The sequence below is a fragment of the Eptatretus burgeri genome, chromosome 8 (assembly GCF_056783735.1).
Source record: "Eptatretus burgeri isolate ZD-2024b chromosome 8, Ebu_testis_v1, whole genome shotgun sequence".
NCBI classification, from domain to species: Eukaryota; Metazoa; Chordata; class Myxini; order Myxiniformes; family Myxinidae; genus Eptatretus; species Eptatretus burgeri.
In genome coordinates this window covers 106575095-106592790 of record NC_140968.1, presented here as the reverse complement: position 1 = coordinate 106592790, position 17696 = coordinate 106575095, and the positions used below count along the sequence as shown (strand labels likewise).

General features: G+C 47.9%; 1 protein-coding gene across 1 annotated transcript in view; it reads right to left on the bottom strand.

The window, feature by feature from the left end:
• The window catches only part of LOC147022494 (major facilitator superfamily domain-containing protein 6-like), a 98383-nt gene that overhangs the window by 62575 nt on the left and 18112 nt on the right, over positions 1-17696 (bottom strand). The window contains 3 exon segments of the mRNA XM_085893451.1: positions 4548-4751; positions 4895-4955; positions 5094-5334. Coding sequence (XP_085749577.1) covers positions 4548-4751; positions 4895-4955; positions 5094-5324 — 496 coding nt within the window. The 5' untranslated portion in view covers positions 5325-5334.

Below are 17696 nucleotides of genomic sequence, written 5' to 3'. Positions count from 1 at the left end.
TTACAGCTACGAAGGCTCGTTGAAGATTTGTAACACACACACACACACACACACACACACACACACACACACACACACACACACACACACACACACACACACACACACACACACACACACACACACACACACACACACACGACTTGATCCCAAAACAAGGACAAATGTGTCCAAAAGCAGCTTCCTAAAGGTTTTATCGGCTAAAAAAAACAACTTCCGATATTTCGTCACGTGCTTTGATTAAGCCAATAGCGAGACCCGTCATAGTGTATTTACGTATTTACGAAATATAGTGTATTTACGAAATAAATAATGTATTTACGAATTTACAATACATTAAATGGAATAATCTTTAAATAGCAACGTGAACTTTTCGAAACTTTAAAGCAAAGGTCCGAATATATTTAAAAGTTCATGATAGACGCTCTCAAAAGGCACCGTCAATGCGAGGATGTGTACATGTGCTTAAGGCCCGGTCACACCTTGACATTTTAGCCAACGATGGCAACGTGTTAAAATTTATGTAAAACGCTGGCTTACGTTGAACTTTTGATGTTTTTTTATAAAGATTCGGATGTATTCATAGCGACTTGGTCTTATGTATAACGCATTGGTAACTACACAGAACGTTTCGTTGTGTTATAGATAACTTATACCAACGAATGCTGAACCTGTTGTCGGCCTACACAACCGATGCCCAACGATAGTCTAACTCAGGCATAGCGCGTTGCACGCATCGCCGACGATGTCGTGGCGTAGCCTATTAAAAGGCTGACGCACAACGATTCAAATCATAACTTCCGTAGAAATGGAAGGGTCAAAATCGCGGTCACACCTTGGCGATCTTGCCAGCGTATGCCGACGTAACAAAAAGTGTGTCTAAAACGTTGGGGCACGTCGAATACGGTATGGGTAAGTTTGGTATACGTGAGTACATCGCTAAATACGCTATCATAAGTCGTAGTAAGTAGAGTACGTCAAGAAATTTTGAACATGTTCAAAATTTTACGACGTACTCGGCGTATGACACACGTTCGCATGCGATGGGGATAAGTTGTACACACGATATGTGGACGCTTACACACGTCCACAAACGCTACTTATAAGCTACTCATAAGTCGAAACACGTCGCGGTAATGTCTTTTTTATGCGAAACTTATTTCTAACTTACGTTTGACGTGCTTTGAACCAATTCTTTACGTAGTCCCAACACACATCGACGTATGTAGACGTATTCCAATGACGTCTTCCGGTCGACAAAAAAATAAATGAACGTGTTTCTAGCTTACAACTGCCATATAAAGACGTGTTCCCAGCGGTTTTGGGAATTGGTATCTAAAAATGGTGTTCATAAAAGGGGAACCCAACAGTGTTTTCGAGTCCTTTTTGAGTCGATGTCCATGTCAGCAGTAACAGTATCAGTATTAGTATTACTATTAGTATTAGTACTAGTAGTAGTTTGTTCATGTTGGCAGTAGTAGGTGGGTGTGAGGGGGAGGGTGTGGGTTATGATGGATCGTCCTTGCGTCCGCGTGTCCACGGGTAGGTTCATAGGCTCCCACTCAACGATTTAAATGGCTGCATCTCCACTAATGAAAGTAGACGCTTGCGCTCAACAATTGGATTTTTTTTACACTCAACGACTTTTAAACGGTACCACTCAGCCATTTTCATTGTTTACAATGAACGATTTAAATTGCTGTCACTCGCCTTTGTTTTTTTTTTTTGTTTTTTTTTTGACGCTGGGGTTTGGAAATTTGAAGCGTTTCTTCTGAACGTGTTAAAACGCTCAAACTCGACTATTTTAAATAGACGCTGCCGATGGACAATTGGAATCATAGCCAAGCTAGACATCGAAGTGTGAACATCCTCGTCATGCCGAAGAAAAGTTTGAAGAATGCTGCAAATAAGTGTCCTGGCCGTGGCCGTGGACGCTGACGCAAGGACGATCCATTATACCGACGTCTTTCAGCCTATGAGTAACTTAAAAGTAACGTCTGTCGACGTGTGGCAACGATCGCGTAACGTGCCAACAACACGTTAATCATAGGTAGGAAATAAGTTTCGGGTACTCTAAACACTACCTCGGCGTGTCTCAACTTATGATTAACTTACAAGTAGCATGTGTTGACGTCTGTCAACGATCGCAGACCGTGCATACAACTTGTGGCCAGCGTAGCGGAACGTGTGAGTCATACGCCGGCATACGTCGTGAAATTTCAAGCATGAAAAAATTTGAGGAAAACCGAAAAGTACAACGTTTAAAGCCAGCGTACAACGACGTATGGCAACGTACTACGACGTATGCCAGCGTGCTCTCAATGTTATCAAAACTTACCCATAACGTATTCAACGTGTGCCAGCGTTTTAGAAAAAAAAATCCAAAAATCGGCATACGTTGGCTAAAACGTCAAGGTGTGACCGGGCCTTTAGTATTTAAGGAGATCCGGATCGTGTATATAAAAGACCGAGTCCGAGAGATTAAGGTTTTGTCTTCACAAGAAGAAGAAGAACAACAACAACAACGCCGAGCGTTCTTAGAGCAGCGTTCGCTACGCAAAAAATATAAACGTTGACATTTCAGGAAGGAACTTCCTCCAACAGACTGGGTGTCATCCAGTGCCGGCGGTGACGTCTCCGCAGCTAGTGAGGGGGAGGGGCGGGAGTAACTGCGAGGTAGAAATCTCTCCCCCCCCCACCCCCATGGGTGGCAACCAGTAGGGGTTGTCCATGCTCTATACTCTAAATGCTGAGTGTCAAACAAGGAAACAACATGCACCATTTTAAAAGACTTGGCCAGGGGTTTGAACAGCTGATCCTTCCAGACTCAGAGCAGATGCTCTCACCACAATTCTACTGAGTGTGGTTGTTGAAGAGATGATAAGGTGAATAATAAAAGGTTTTGTCTCACAGATGAGACAGTAAACATCTCCATCCAACAGATTCACCATCACAAGTCCTCCAAGATTGTGTATGTTTAACCTTCAGACATGCAAGGAAATGAGATTTGCGGAAGTATATCAACATTTTAAAAACTGTGGTTCATGTTGAATTGTAACTCTGCCATGTTGTTCCATCTGCGGCGCACCCTCCCATCCCACAGCCGGAGTTGCAGTCATCACCGTGGTGGCAGGGCACTGTTTTCCGTTTTCTCGTCTATCCTGTCCTTTGTTCTCTTCTGCTTTCATCTTATAAACTGCTTATTTATTACTTTAATTTTGCATCGTTTTCATTATGCCCTTTTATCATGATGGCTACGTTATTTATAAAAGGCTCGTCGTTCTGCGTGACATTTACAGGATATACTGTTGGAATGTTTCATTCGTTGTTTTCTTTTTTGTTTCTTTAACCTTTTCTCTTTTGATTTGTTATTTTGCTGCAAAGTGCTTTGAGACGTCTCCCTGTGAAAGGTGTTACAAAAATCATTGTTATTACAATCACAAGAGGATGGGGGTGAGGAGGGGGTTGATGGTGGTGGAGAGTGGGTTGATGGTGGTGGGGAGTGAACTCAGATATATCTGACACACTATTCACCAAGCGTGAACTTCCTCCACTTTTCACTTTGGTGAACCCGTTATCCACACTAAAAGAGGCCGACCTCATAGTATAGTGATGTTGGGAATGGTCACAATTGGTACAACAGGAGCTCTGGCATTTGCTCAATTTTAGAAGAACAGTGCAAATGTTCACCTTCCACCATAACATGCTGCACCCTTACTGTGTTTTTGGCAGTGCAAAGAGCTCGGATGCTCCACGCAGGAAATTGTTTCATCTCCCTCTTCCACAACAACCGACCACGAATGGAAATATGTCACCGCTTGGACATAGACAGATGTCATAATCCTTGGCAAAATTGTAATGCTATACACACGATGACTGTAAACATAATTATACTATCTAAAAATTGGGAAGTGTGTTTGAAGGTTTGTTTGTGGGGTTGTTTGTGGCTTTGTTTGTGGGGTTGTTTGTGGCTTTGTTTGTGGATTTCTTCGATTTATGTGCATTCCGAACTTGCTGGATGGAATGAGTGGAAAGCATGTAAATGTGTGTCATCCAGAGCCATCTGGCGGAAACCCTTATCAAAAGCCATGACAAGAAAGCATCTCAAAATACAAAGTCCGTCCACGTCCACTTTGTACAATGTAAAATGTATTAACTGGTACTTCCCATATTCTCATAATGAAGGATTCTCTTTGAAAATTTGATGACAAAAGCTGCAATGGTAAAAACGGTATTCCCTGGACATGCAAGTGTGTGTGCGCGCGCACGCGCACACACACACACACACACACACACACACACACACACACACACACACACACACACACACACACACACACACACACACACACACACACACACACACACACACACACACACATAAATAAAAAGTTGTTCTTGGCTTATTCATATACAATTCATGACCTTGATTGCAAAGGCTGCATTAACGAAATGACGATGCTGTTTGCACTTCACATCACGTGACTGAGAAGTGTGTTAAATGGATATGTACACAATCAGGAATTGTCCACTTCCTGTGGACTTACCGATGGGGTCAACCCAGATGGCGAGGTTGTTAGGCGGCTCGTCGAGGCGCAAGCCCCGGATACGATGATCGACCATAATCTCAGGTTCCACGTGCACCGCATGGGCTAACAGTTGTCCGGCTCTTGCGTTACCATCCAGAATGCGGGTTAGCAGCACGGCAGTGTCGGCAACGGAAGCACAAACCCTGACGGTCTCACTTTCACCTGGAGCACATGGACGTTCATGGAAACATCAGTTTTGGTAGTGAGATACGAATCACGAGCAACTTACGACTGAGTCTAATGATCCGGGTCACTTTTAGAGATCAAGAACATCTGAACTGCCATGATGGCTCAAAACCACTTACCCAAACCATTTGTAAATTTGCTGTTTTCCTCCCCATGTATGTGCCCCACCAAGACAGGGAACTGAAGGAATACATGAGTAACAAGCATCCGTATTATAAAAACGAAGCACAACAGAGAGGTGAGTGCAGATAAACAGTACAAGTGATGAACTAGATGATAAACCGGGTCAGAAGGTGCCGATGCAGAACAATGACGTACCTTTACTCCGACATCATGCTTGATAACCTCCTGAATCAACACATCAGCGAGTGTCTTGAAGTCACTTACAAACTTCTTATTCTTATCGCCACCAGTCTTTTCCTGTACCAAGAGCTCAAAAAGAGCATTCTCACTCCGACAGAGGCGGGCGATGGCAGCAGCCTTCTCTGAGGCCTGTACAAGGCAGTGCAACAAGGTGGCAGTGATTCCACATCCACCCGAGATGCTCATTTCACCGTGCCTGCAAAAACAAACAATACACCTGCTGCACCTGCCCTGCCATCATCTTACAATTGCATTTCAATGTTTTTCACACCTCCAACATCTAATCAAATGTGAGACCAAATACTGCATCGGACTCATCAGAAGGAACCCGAAAAAGTAAAGAACAAAGATGGACGGTATTTCCCACTCCTTGCTTTTGAACAGCACTATTTGGTGTTTGCTCTTGAAGAGCTCGACTGGTTATTTAATTTTCAGCATCTCTAGTGGTTGTTCAGTCTTGAACAGTTCTCCAGGTATTTGGTCCTGGGCCTCTTTCGTTGGTTGTAATCTCCATTTGTGAGTTCCATAAGATGAAACCGAGTCCTTCCAGGAATCATCGTTTCCACCTCCATTTCAATAAGAGATTCATGGACCAAGCTGTGAAGTTTTCTTGTTCTCAAAGTTTTGTTCTAAGGGATCTTTTCAGTATTGTCATTTTAACCACACTCTGTGTTCTAATGGGTAGAGCGTATACTCCGAGTCTGGGAGGTCGGCAGTTGAAACCCCGGCCAAGTCACAACAAAGACTTAAAAATAGTAAGTGCTTGCTTGACACTCAACATTTAAAAAGATAGAGCATGGACAATCCCCGCAGGTTGGCATCTATGGGAAGCTGGAAATTGCTCTTTGGGAAATTCCCCGCTGAGTGTAGTGAGAAATGCGGCGTAGTTGTGAAGTCGCTGCGACCCAGAGTACCCTGGGAAGTGATGGCACTTCCCCCAAGCTCAATGGTTTTGTCTCGTCTAACAGTCCTGTGTTGTGTCGTGTGTGTGTGTGTGTGTGTGTGTGTGTGTGTGTGTGTGTGTGTGTGTGTGTGTGTGTGTGTGTGTGTGTGTGTGTGTGTGTGTAGCAGCTCCATTCTGAGCATTATGTACTCTTAAAAAACAACCGATCAAAAAACCCCCAAAGGACAGCTTCCAACTGCAGTTCGTTTGTAGTAAATTCCCAGGGATGGTTTGGAGGATCTGCGTAAGGTTCTTCTTCGTCATTCCCATTGCTCCAACAATCACTGGTACATTTTCGGCTTTCTTTATCTTCCAAGATCTTTTCACTTAATTTTTGAGATCCTGTTGCTTGGTTATTTTCTTGATTTCTGCATTGTTTAGGCCAAAACTGCTGGGTACTGACACCTCAATTAGCCATGCCTTTTCAATTTTATACCCAAGTACTATATCTGGTCGCAATGATTTGTTTTCTGTGTTCATGCTCGATGGGATCATCAGGTAGGATGGAAACATGCATTACTTCCTTGTTCTCAATTATCATTTTTGGTTCATGTTTCCATGAGCTTTCTGGGTCTGGGATATTGAAGTGTTTGCAGATGTTCTGGTGGATTACTCCACATACCTTGTTGTGTCTTTGTCTGTACAGCTGTTCTGAAATGAGGTTTTTTTTTTTTAACATCCTGATGATAAGATGTGGCTCATGCCCAGAGCCGGATTAAGGCAAGGGCATTAGGAGCACATGCCAAGTCATGGGCATCCCCCCCCCCCCCGAGTTGCCATGGAGAAAAACAAATAACACGGTTTTTAATGAACCATATTTACGGTCTTTCGGACAAGCCTGGTGTTGGCGCAGTGGTTAGGGCAGTGGCGTGGGATCAAAAAGGTCCTGAGTTCAAGTCCCGTTGGGCCACTGAATTAATACACCAGGGGGTTGACTCAGCCTGTCATCCTTCCGAGGTCGACGAAATGAGTACCAGTGTACTCGGCCGGTGTATACCCAGGTTAAATAGATGTACCATATCCCTGTGTCGTAAGAGGCGACCAGGGTTGCGTCAGGAAGGGCATCCGGCATAAAACATGTGCCAAATCACTATGCGGATCATACGGATGATCCGCTGTGGCGACCCCTAACGGGAGCAGACGAAAGAAGAAGAAGATTTACGGTCTTTCGAACAGTAAATATTTTCTATAAGAAAAACACAAAGTTGAAATACATGTATATTACTAAGTGGAGTATATATATATATATATATATATATATATATATATATATATATATATATATATATATATATATATATATATATATATATAGTTACGTTTGAGGGGGGGTATGCATTCAAAGGGTAATTAGGATGTTTAATTAGGTATGCCATGCTGTTCGAGTTTACCAGGATCTCGATGTAATAAGTAGCAATTCAGTGGTGATAAGTTGTCTAGTAAATGTTAATTGTCACGTAATTAGATAGGGACACGGGATAGGGTAAGTGTGTCTGCATAAACCCCTTTTTGGTATTCTCTGGAGACTGGCCGTGACGCCACAGGACAGTGCAGCGGATGGCTCCGCCCCGTGATCACGATTGGTGGAAGGCGATGGCGGTGGGCCAATAAACGGCTCAATTGGAAGTGACGAGAACAGGAGGATAAAAAGGTTCTGTTCGGGGTCGAAAAGGAAGAGGAAAAAGATTACAACCAAAAGATCGTGTTTTTTTGGTGTAGAGGCTGCTGCGCGGAGAGCGTCCTTGTTGTTGTGCTGATTCGATTGTGTTCTTGATCGTGTCTTGGAGCCTTGCTGAGCCTCGTGCCTCACCTTGGTTGGCTCTGGGGTTCTGCTGACTCGGAGTACGGGGTCGAACGGCAGGCGGACCTGCCTCCCTCTCCTGCTCGCAACTTGGCGCCAGAACTGGTTCCCTGGCGGCTGTGAGCGGACTTGGGCCAAGACCAGGAGGTCGACAGCACCACGGTTTCTCCTGCCCCCCTGACGAGAGCAAGGCCAGCTCGTCCGACGCCGATCCAGGGACAGTTGCGTCCACACCACGGTCCAGCCTGACCACCAGAAATAGCTATGTTGTGTGTGTGTGTGTGTGTGTGTGTGTGTGTGTGTGTGTGTGTGTGTGTGTGTGTGTGTGTGTGTGTGTGTGCTTGGCGCCTAAGAGGGTTTGAGATCTCTATATTCATTGGAATTGTCTGTGTTTTTCCCCACGCCCGATCCCACACCATCCCGTCGAATCGCCCCGGATCCCTCTTCTTGCCGAGTCTTGTTATTTCTGGTCATAATAAAAACAAATAAACATCATCAACTCAGTGAAAAGTGACTCGTCCCACCTTCCTCGTCCCGTTTGCGGTAGAGCGATTAGAACCGCCATGTTTGGGTTATAAATAAATAAACCGCCTCCATCGTTTCGGCTCATTCTACGTTGGCAGGACTGTTCAAGTCCCGTGGACGTCACATTGGTGTCAGAAGTGGGATGTTCGAACCCCTCTAAATTATATACCAGGATTAAAATCTCGCCACGAATTGGAATATAAAATTACTACAGAAAAGCGCGCGAGCGCGGGAAAATTTTGGCGGGATTTTTCAAATTAAAATTAATTGGCGGCAAACGGGACTTCTGCACCATGGCGGATGTGCAGATGTTTGAGGAGGAAGGCCACGTGTCTGGCAGCGAGTCGGGGGAAGAAGGGAGAGACGGGGGTAGGGTTGGAACCCCCCCCCCATTCCGAGCGTGGACCGTGCTTCATCGCCCGTAACGGAGCCGGCAGCGCCGGAAACCGGCACGATGACGATCTGGACAATGTTGGAACGTTTAATGAGTGCAATTACAGCACAGGGGGCAAAAATGACGGCACAGGGGGCACAAATGGCAGAAATAACGGCACAAATGGAAAATCAATTCGTGACACAGAGGGCAAAAATGACGGCACAGGGGGCAGAGATGGCGGATCGATTGGGGGTAATGGGGGAACATTTAGGTGCACGGATTGATTTAATGAGGGATGAATTGTGGGAAAAGATGGAGAAAATGAAAACTGAGATGCAGGAGTGTGTGGATGTTAAATTGGGAGAAATACAAAGTAAATTCGAGGATAGATTGGAGGAAACAAAGGTAGAAATTACATTGGAGGGGGGAAATATACGAAAAAAATTGGTAGATAAAATTGATGCAATGAACATTCGGGTTGATAAAGTGGATGAAAGCCTGGAACATCATCGTGCCTGTGTGGATGCTCGTATGCATCTGCAGGTTGAAGAGTGGGGAGAGCTGAGGAAGCAAGGGATGAATTTGGCGGAGGAGGTAAAAGGATTGGAGGCTCGTTTGGACGAACAAGATAAAATTATGAGCCAAGATGAAGTCTTGGATAAAGGCCTGGTAGAGCCGTCTTTTGTAAGTAGAGTGTCCGGGTTGGTTGAGGAGCAGCTACAAACTCGCGACGGAGCCTTGGAGGAGGTTGTGCGGGCCCAGAAGATCCTGCGGGAAGAGGTGAATCGGTCCATTCAACGTTTGGAACAGGAGGCAAAATTGACCCATAAGACCCTCACCACAAAACATTTTTGGCCACAGTGGGCTCCGAAATTGGATATGCAGCCACAAGGGTGTTTGATCCCTGGGCTGGATTCGGACAAGGGAGAAACTGAGAAGCAGGCCACCGTAAAAGTGATCCCCCTGGTAAATTTTGACGGGTCAGGGAGCGTTGAAGCTTTTCTGATGCAATTTGAGTGCATTTCCCGACTAAACGGGTGGAATGAGCGGGAACGTACAGGGAATTTGGTGGCAACGTTGCGGGGACCAGCCGCAGATGTGTTAAACGTGATCGCGGAGGGGATGTTGACCAGCTCCCACATTTGCAAGGCGTTGAGCCGTCGGTTTGGGTTCGCGGCAAACTGTGATCTGGTGCGGGCCCAGCTCCAGCACCGCAGATTAAAGCCGGGTGAGACAGTGCAGGAGCTGGCACAGGACATTTACCAATCAGTCAGGATCGCGTATCGAGACCTTACAGTGGAGGCATGGGACAGACTGGCACTAGAGAAATTTTTAGCTGCTCTTCCGGACCCTGAGGTCCGAGCGCTAGTAGAGCTACAGGATCCACCCACCGTTCACCGAGCGGCTGAGTGCGCAGCCAGGCTGGCCTTGTGGAGGCGGCCGGGTCGGGTGCCCGAGAGGCCATCGGTGACGGTCCGACAGGCGGAGATCCAGGATCAAGGAGAGGGGCTGGGAGAAATTGGCATTACCCAAATGTTTCAGGAAATTTGCCAGAAACTGTCGAGTTTGATAAAGGGTAATCCGGTAGTTAGTGCGCCAAAGCGGCGGGGTCCAGCCCAGCCAATAGAGCAATTTGATTATGGCCGAGGGGGTCCGGAACCGGAAGAGACATTTCACCGATACTCACGGGGGCCTTTTATGGGGAGTTGTTTCCGGTGCGGGCGAAGAGGACACATGCAACGATATTGCCAGTACCCGGCGATGGAGGGACCCTCCAGTAGACTTTTAGACTCAGAGAGGGTGAATCCTCCTGCTGAACCGCCAGGTCTATTCGAGATACCCTTACCTAGGTCGAGTCCAGAGATCACTGTCGGGGGTCGGGGAAACTAGATCGGGCTGAGCATACAGGGCCATGCTTGGCTGGTGAGATTGTGGCTAAGTGCCCTCCCTTGGTGAAAATAGTGAATTGTGGGAAAATTGGTGTGGGGAATTTGCGGGTAAGGGTAAAGATAGAGGGAGAGTTTTGTGAAGCAGTGGTGGACACGGGTGCAAGTGATACCGTTATTAGCCCGCTAGTGTTGGACCAAAGTGTGGGAGGTTGGGACAAAATCGATAGACTAGCAGGACACAGTCTCCAACTAGCTACAGGAGCAACGACGCCGATAATGGGTCGTGGGGTTGTGAGGATGGAGTTGGGCAGCCTAGAGGTCGATGCGGCGGTGTGGGTGGCAGAAGTGTGTGACCGATGCCTTCTGGGGTTGAGTTTCCTTGTGGAACATGACTGCCAACTTGACCTGGGGCGGGGTCACATGTGGCTAGGGACTGAAAAGCTACGGTTGGAGGGACTGGGGGAAGTCGAGGAGGCGCAGGGGGCGCGACTGATGATGTCGCGCACCATGACCGTGGCCCCCAGGTCTGAGACCGTGGTGTTGGCCCGGATATTGGCAAGGACCAATCACGTGGGCCAGCTCGGGATGGTGGAGCCGTGGAGCTCGGGGGAAACTGCAGGATTGATGGTAGGTCGTACACTCGTGGATACACATCAGCCCATGGTAGTGGTTCGGTTGCTCAACCTGTCTGACAGCCCTCACACAGTGAGGGGCGGAGCTGTTATAGCAAAGTGTAGCAGTGTAGTGGAGATCACCGGAGGGGACGGAACCACAGTCTCGCCAGGTCAGCCGGAGTCGGGGCAAAATTTTGGAAAAACAAATTGGCCAGAGGGAGTAAGGGACATGGTAAACCGAGCAGAACAGGGGTTAACAGTGGACCAGGTAAGGTCATTGCACAATTTGGTTGGTGCTAATGTGGATGTATTCTCTCTCTCTCCTGAGGATTTTGGACGCACGAGTCTAGTCAGGCACCAAATTGACACTGGCGAGGCTCGACCTGTTTGACAGCCTGCACGACGTCTACCTCTTGCAAAGAGGGATGAGGCTGAAAAACAGGTGGAAAAGATGAAGGAGGCTGGAATTATTGAGCCCTCGGTAAGTCCTTGGGTGTCACCCATTGTGTTGGTGAGAAAGAAGGAAGGGACCATTCGGTTCTGTGTGGATTATCGCCAACTCAATCAAGTGACGCTCAAAGACTCGTATCCCCTGCCACGTATTGATAATACACTCGATGCCATTTCCGGCTCAAAATGGTTCACTTCATTGGATTTGAAGAGTGGCTACTGGCAGGTGGAAATGGACAAACAAGGGAGAGAGAAAACAGCATTTACCACAGGGAAGGGCCTCTGGCAGTTTGTCGTCATGCCTTTCGGATTGTGCAATGCCCCCGCCACATTTGAACGTCTGATGGAACGCGTTTTGATTGGGCTGCCATGGCAAACATGCCTGATCTATTTAGACGACGTTCTTGTCCACGCTCCCACATTTGAGCAGGCTGCCCAAAATTTGGTGGAGGTTTTCAGGCGATTGAGGGGGGCCGGGTTAAAACTGAACCCTGGGAAATGCGAAATTTTTAGGAAAGAGGTCGTTTATCTGGGTCACGTGGTGAATGAAAGCAGTGTGGCCACAGACCCAATGAAGGCAGTGGCAGAAAAAAAAGAGTGGCCCACCCCCAGAAATGTAAGAGAGGTCAGAGGATTTTTGGGCCTCTGTTCTTACTATAGGAAATTTGTGGAAAATTTTCCAAGTATAGCAAGACCATTGCACCAATTGACAGAGAAGGGAGCTAAATTTGTGTGGTCAGAAAACTGCACCAAAGCATTCAATCACCTAAAACAACGTCTGATGGAAGCCCCAGTTTTGGCGTATCCAGCCGAGACTGGCCAGTTCATCCTTGACACGGATGCTAGTCAGGGACGATTGGGGGCGGTCCTGTCTCAAGTCCAACAAGGAGTCGAACGAGTGATTGCCTATTATAGTAGGGCTCTGTCAAAGCCCGAGCGAAATTATTGCGTCACTCGCAAAGAATTATTGGCCTTGCTGTCTGCAGTAGGACACTTTCATCCTTACCTGTACGGGAGGGAGTTTGTGATCTGGGTTGATCATGCCTCCTTGCAATGGCTTCTTCGGTTCAAGGAGCTGGAGGGCCAAATTGCAAGGTGGCTTGAGAAACTGCAGCAGTACAATTTTGTTGTGCAACATCGGCCCGGCAAAACACATGCCAACGCAGATGCTCTCTCTCGGCGACCTTGTTGGCAGCACCAATGCAAATTTTGTGAACGTCAAGATAATAGGGATTTGATTGGGCAGGAACAAATTGATGCATGCCTATGTGCCGCCCGAGTAACCCGTCGGACTCTGCCACAACCACCTCCTGAATTTGGTAGTGTCGATTGGAAAAAGGAACAGAAGGAGGACCCTGTTTTGGGCCACCTCTGTAATTGGCTAGCGGGTGGAAAACGGCCTGCGTGGGAAGAAATTGCTTCGCTTGGGGTGCAGGTGAAGGCGTATTGGGCACAATGGCAGATGCTCCAGCTGAAGGATGGCATTTTGTACCGGGAGTGGGAATTACCAACGAGTGGAAATGCTTCCTGGTTGTTGGTGGTACCTTCGAAATTGAGAGAACAGGTGATGGGGCTTGTACATGGAACACGAACGATGGGACACTTAGGTGTAACCAAAACACTAGCGAAATTGAGGCAGAGATTCTATTGGGTGAACTCGGGCAGCGACATCCAAAAATGGGTACGTTGGTGCGACCTCTGCCGGGGGAAGAAAACACCACCATGCGCACGTAAGGCCCCCCTCCAAATTTATAATGTAGGAGCACCACTTGAGAGGGTAGCGGTTGATGTGGTCGGGCCCCTACCCACCACCCACCGAGGCAACAAGTATATTCTGGTGGCAATGGACTACTTTACCAGATGGCCGGAGGCCTATGCATTGCCCAATCAGGAAGCACGGCTGGTTGCCCAAGCACTAGTGGAGGGGTTCTTCACCCGTTTTGGAACTCCGAGGGAGCTGCACACAGACCAGGGCCGAACTTCGAGACCGAACTCCTACATTCAGTGTGCGAGCTCCTCCAAATTCACAAGACTCGGACCACTCCTCTAAGGCCACAGTCGGATGGGATGGTGGAGAGGTTTAATAAAACTCTGCTTACCCAGTTAGCTCTCTTTACCTCCCAGAATCAGCAGGACTGGGACGAACATCTCCCCTTTGTCCTGATGGCATACAGGACTGCGCAGCATGAGGCCACGCGCTGCACCCCTGCCTTGCTGATGTTTGGTTGGGAGATGCGGGTCCCTGTTGATTTGTGGCTGGGCGTGACACCTGAAACCCCAACATGGACCTCTGCAGAGGGTTATGCTTCCAAAATGTGTAAGAGCATAGAGAAAGCTCATGACTTTGCGAGGGAGCGAATAGGTTTGGCTTCCTCGCGTGCTAAATTGAGGTATGACTCTCGGACACACGCCCCCCGATTCCTCCCTGGAGACCTCATTTGGCTCTTCCGGCCACAGAGGAGGAAGGGTGTGTGCCCGAAACTCACCCCCCCCCTGGAAGGGCCCCGGTGTGATACTCCGACAGGTAACCGATGTAGTTTTTAAAATCCAGATGGGCCGCCACGCACTCCCACAGATCGTCCATTGTGACCGATTGAGCTCTTACATGGGTCGGGATATTCCGGATTGGATAGAGCGTGTGAGGGGAAGATTGGCCGCTTCTGTGCGGGAGCTTGGGCCCGGGCAGCCTCCTGCCCCATGTGCTGAAGGTGAGGGTTTGTGAGTTCTGCTGGGTTTTAGAGTGACAATCGGGACAGTGGGTAATTGGAAACAAAGCGGGCACGAGTGGCTGTCCAATGGCTGGTGCGTGGATTGGGTGAGAAGTGCTGTGTGAGTTGTTTTAAGTGAAGAAGTGAAATGTATGGTGCACACATTGTTTTTTTATTGGGCATGGTGTGGTAACAGGGAAGGTCGTGGTCGGTGAAGTGTTAGAAATGCAGGTGTCACATGTAAGACCGATGGGGTGGGGGAGTCATGTGGGTTTTGTGGGTGGGGATGATGTGCTTGTCCACAGGGATTGCTGAAGTTCACGGTGAGCGGGAATTGCGACCCCCTTCAAGGAGATTCACCCCTGGCGGCTAATGGTGATAGTGTCTGGAGCCAACTGGGAGAGGGTCTGGTTGGGCGACCAAGGCGGGTAGGACCTTGGCGACCCAGGAAGGCCAGAGGAGCCAGTGAGACCCCTTCCAGTGTGTTGTACGGGATGAGAGCTGATGGCTACCAGGGGGGTGGGAATCAAAGGAAGCGGGGCGGAGAAACGTCTGGGTTGGACTAAAGCTTACCTGTGGGCATGGTTGCACCTGAGATGCCCCCATCATCTTATGGTAACCCACCCCACGGCCACGACGGGATTCAGCCTGCATGATTAAAATGAGGACCATGACCTAGAAATGTGATGATGACCATGGTGTGAGTGTTGTGAAGATGTGTGAGTCCCACTCGATCCGGCACAACTTGACATGTGCAGCAAGGGCATGATGTCCGCATAATTTTGGGGCAAGCAAATTTGAAAATTGGCTCCCCAGGTAACGCTGGGTCTATTAGCATCCACTGGGGGAGGCGGTCAAGTGTAAATATCCTGTGAATAGTGTCGTTAAGGCTTAGAGTAGGAATGTAAAGTATAAGTGTTGTGTTTTTGTGGAACCTTTTGTTTCCCCTCCCCAGATCACTGGAAGAGTGTTGGGCAAGAGCGATGACCCAGAAGATGGAGTGCAACTTCGCTCAGTGCTCTCATGTAATAAAAATAAAAAAAACGAATGATTGTTTAGGCGAGGATAAGGCCATAAGGGGGTAGTACATTAAGCAGGATAGGTAAGTTAGCTGCGACTCGCTGCCCTTTGCCCCTCCTACTTTATTTCGTTAGGTTAATTAGGTGTGAGTCAGTAAGTGTTAAGGCTGGTACGGTAGCACCTGTGATATACCTTGCAGGAGCTGCGGTACCAGAGGAGGGGGCAGTGTTACGTTTGAGGGGGGGGGTATGCATTCAAAGGGTAATTAGGATGTTTAATTAGGTATGCCATGCTGTTTGAGTTTACCAGGATCTCGATGTAATAAGTAGCAATTCAGTGGTGATAAGTTGTCTAGTAAATGTTCATTTCTTCAAGGGGGGAAATGATAATTGTCACGTAATTAGATAGGGACACGGGATAGGGTAAGTGTGTCTGCGTAAACCCCTTTTTGGTATTCTCTGGAGACTGGCCGTGACGTCACAGGACAGTGCAGCGGATGGCTCCGCCCCGTGATCACGATTGGCGGAAGGCGATGGCGGTGGGCCAATAAACGGCTCGATTGGAAGTGACGAGAACAGGAGGATAAAAAGCTTCTGTTCGGGGTCGAAAAGGAAGAGGAAGAAGATTACAACCAAAAGATCGTGTTTTTTTGGTGTAGAGGCTGCTGCGTGGAGAGCGTCCTTGTTGTTGTGCTGATTCGATCGTGTTCTTGATCGTGTCTTGGAGCCTTGCTGAGCCTCGTGCCTCACCTTGGTTGGCTCTGGGGTTCTGCTGACTCGGAGTACGGGGTCGAACGGCGGGCGGACCTGCCTCCCTCTCCTGCTCGCAACTTGGCGCCAGAACTGGTTCCCTGGCGGCTGTGAGCGGACTTGGGCCAAGACCAGGAGGTCGACAGCACCACGGTTTCTCCTGCCCCCCTGACGAGAGCAAGGCCCTGAGAGAGAGTTTGCCCCTGAGAGAGCAAACAAGGTTTGTGTGTGTGTGTGTGTGTGTGTGTGTGTGTGTGTGTGTGTGTGTGTGTGTGTGTGTGTGTGTGTGTGCTTGGCGCATTAGAGGGATTGAGATCTGTATATTCATTGGAATTGTCTGTGTTTTTCCCCACGCCCGATCCCACACCATCCCGTCGAATCGCCCCGGATCCCTCTTCTTGCCGAGTCTTGTTATTTCTGGTAATAATAAAAACAAATAAACATCATCAACTCAGTGAAAAGTGACTCGTGCCACCTTCCTCGTCCCGTTTGCGGTAGGGCGATTAGAACCGCCATGTTTGGGTTATAAATAAATAAACCGCCTCCATCGTTTCGGCTCATTCTACGTTGGCGGGACTGTTCAAGTCCCGTGGACGTCACAACATATATATATATATATATATATATATATATATATATATATATATATATATATATATATATATATATATATATATATATATGTTACACACTACATGGCCAATTGTATGTGGACACCTGCTCATCCAATATCTCATTTCGAAATCATGGGCATTAATATGGAGTTGGTCCCCCCCCACCCCCTTTGCTGTTATAACAGCCTCCACTCTTCTGGGAAGACTTTCCATGAGATGTTGGAACATTGCTGTGAGGACTTGCTTAAATTTAGCCACAAGAGCATTAGTGAGGTCGAGCACTGGTGTTGGGTGATTAGGTCTGGCTCACAGTCGGCGTTCCAAAGGTGTTCGATGGGGTTGAGGTCAGGGCTCTGTGCAGGCCAGTCACGTTCTTCCACACCGATCTCGACAAACCATTTCTGTATGGACCTCGCTTTGTACACCGGGGCCTTGTCATGCTGAAACAGGAAAGAGCCTTCCCAAAACTGTTGCCCCAAAGTTGGAAGCACAGAATCGTCTGGAATGTCATTCTATGTTGTAACGTTAAGATTTCCCTTCACTGGAACTAAGGGGCCTAGTCCAAACCATGAAAAACAGCCCCAAAACATTATTCCTCCTCCACCAAATTTTTCAGTTGGCACTATGCATTCAGGCAGGTAGTGTTCTCCTGGCATTTGCCAAACCCAGATTCGTCCGTCGAACCACCAGATGGTGAAGCGTGATTCGTCACTCCAGAGAACGTGTTTCCACTGCTCCAGAGTCCAATGGTGGTGAGCTTTACACCACTCCAGCCAACGCTTGTCATTGCGCATGGTGATCCTAGGCTTGTGTGCGGCTGTTGGTCCATGGAAACCCATTTCATGAAGCTCTTGACGAACATTGCTTGC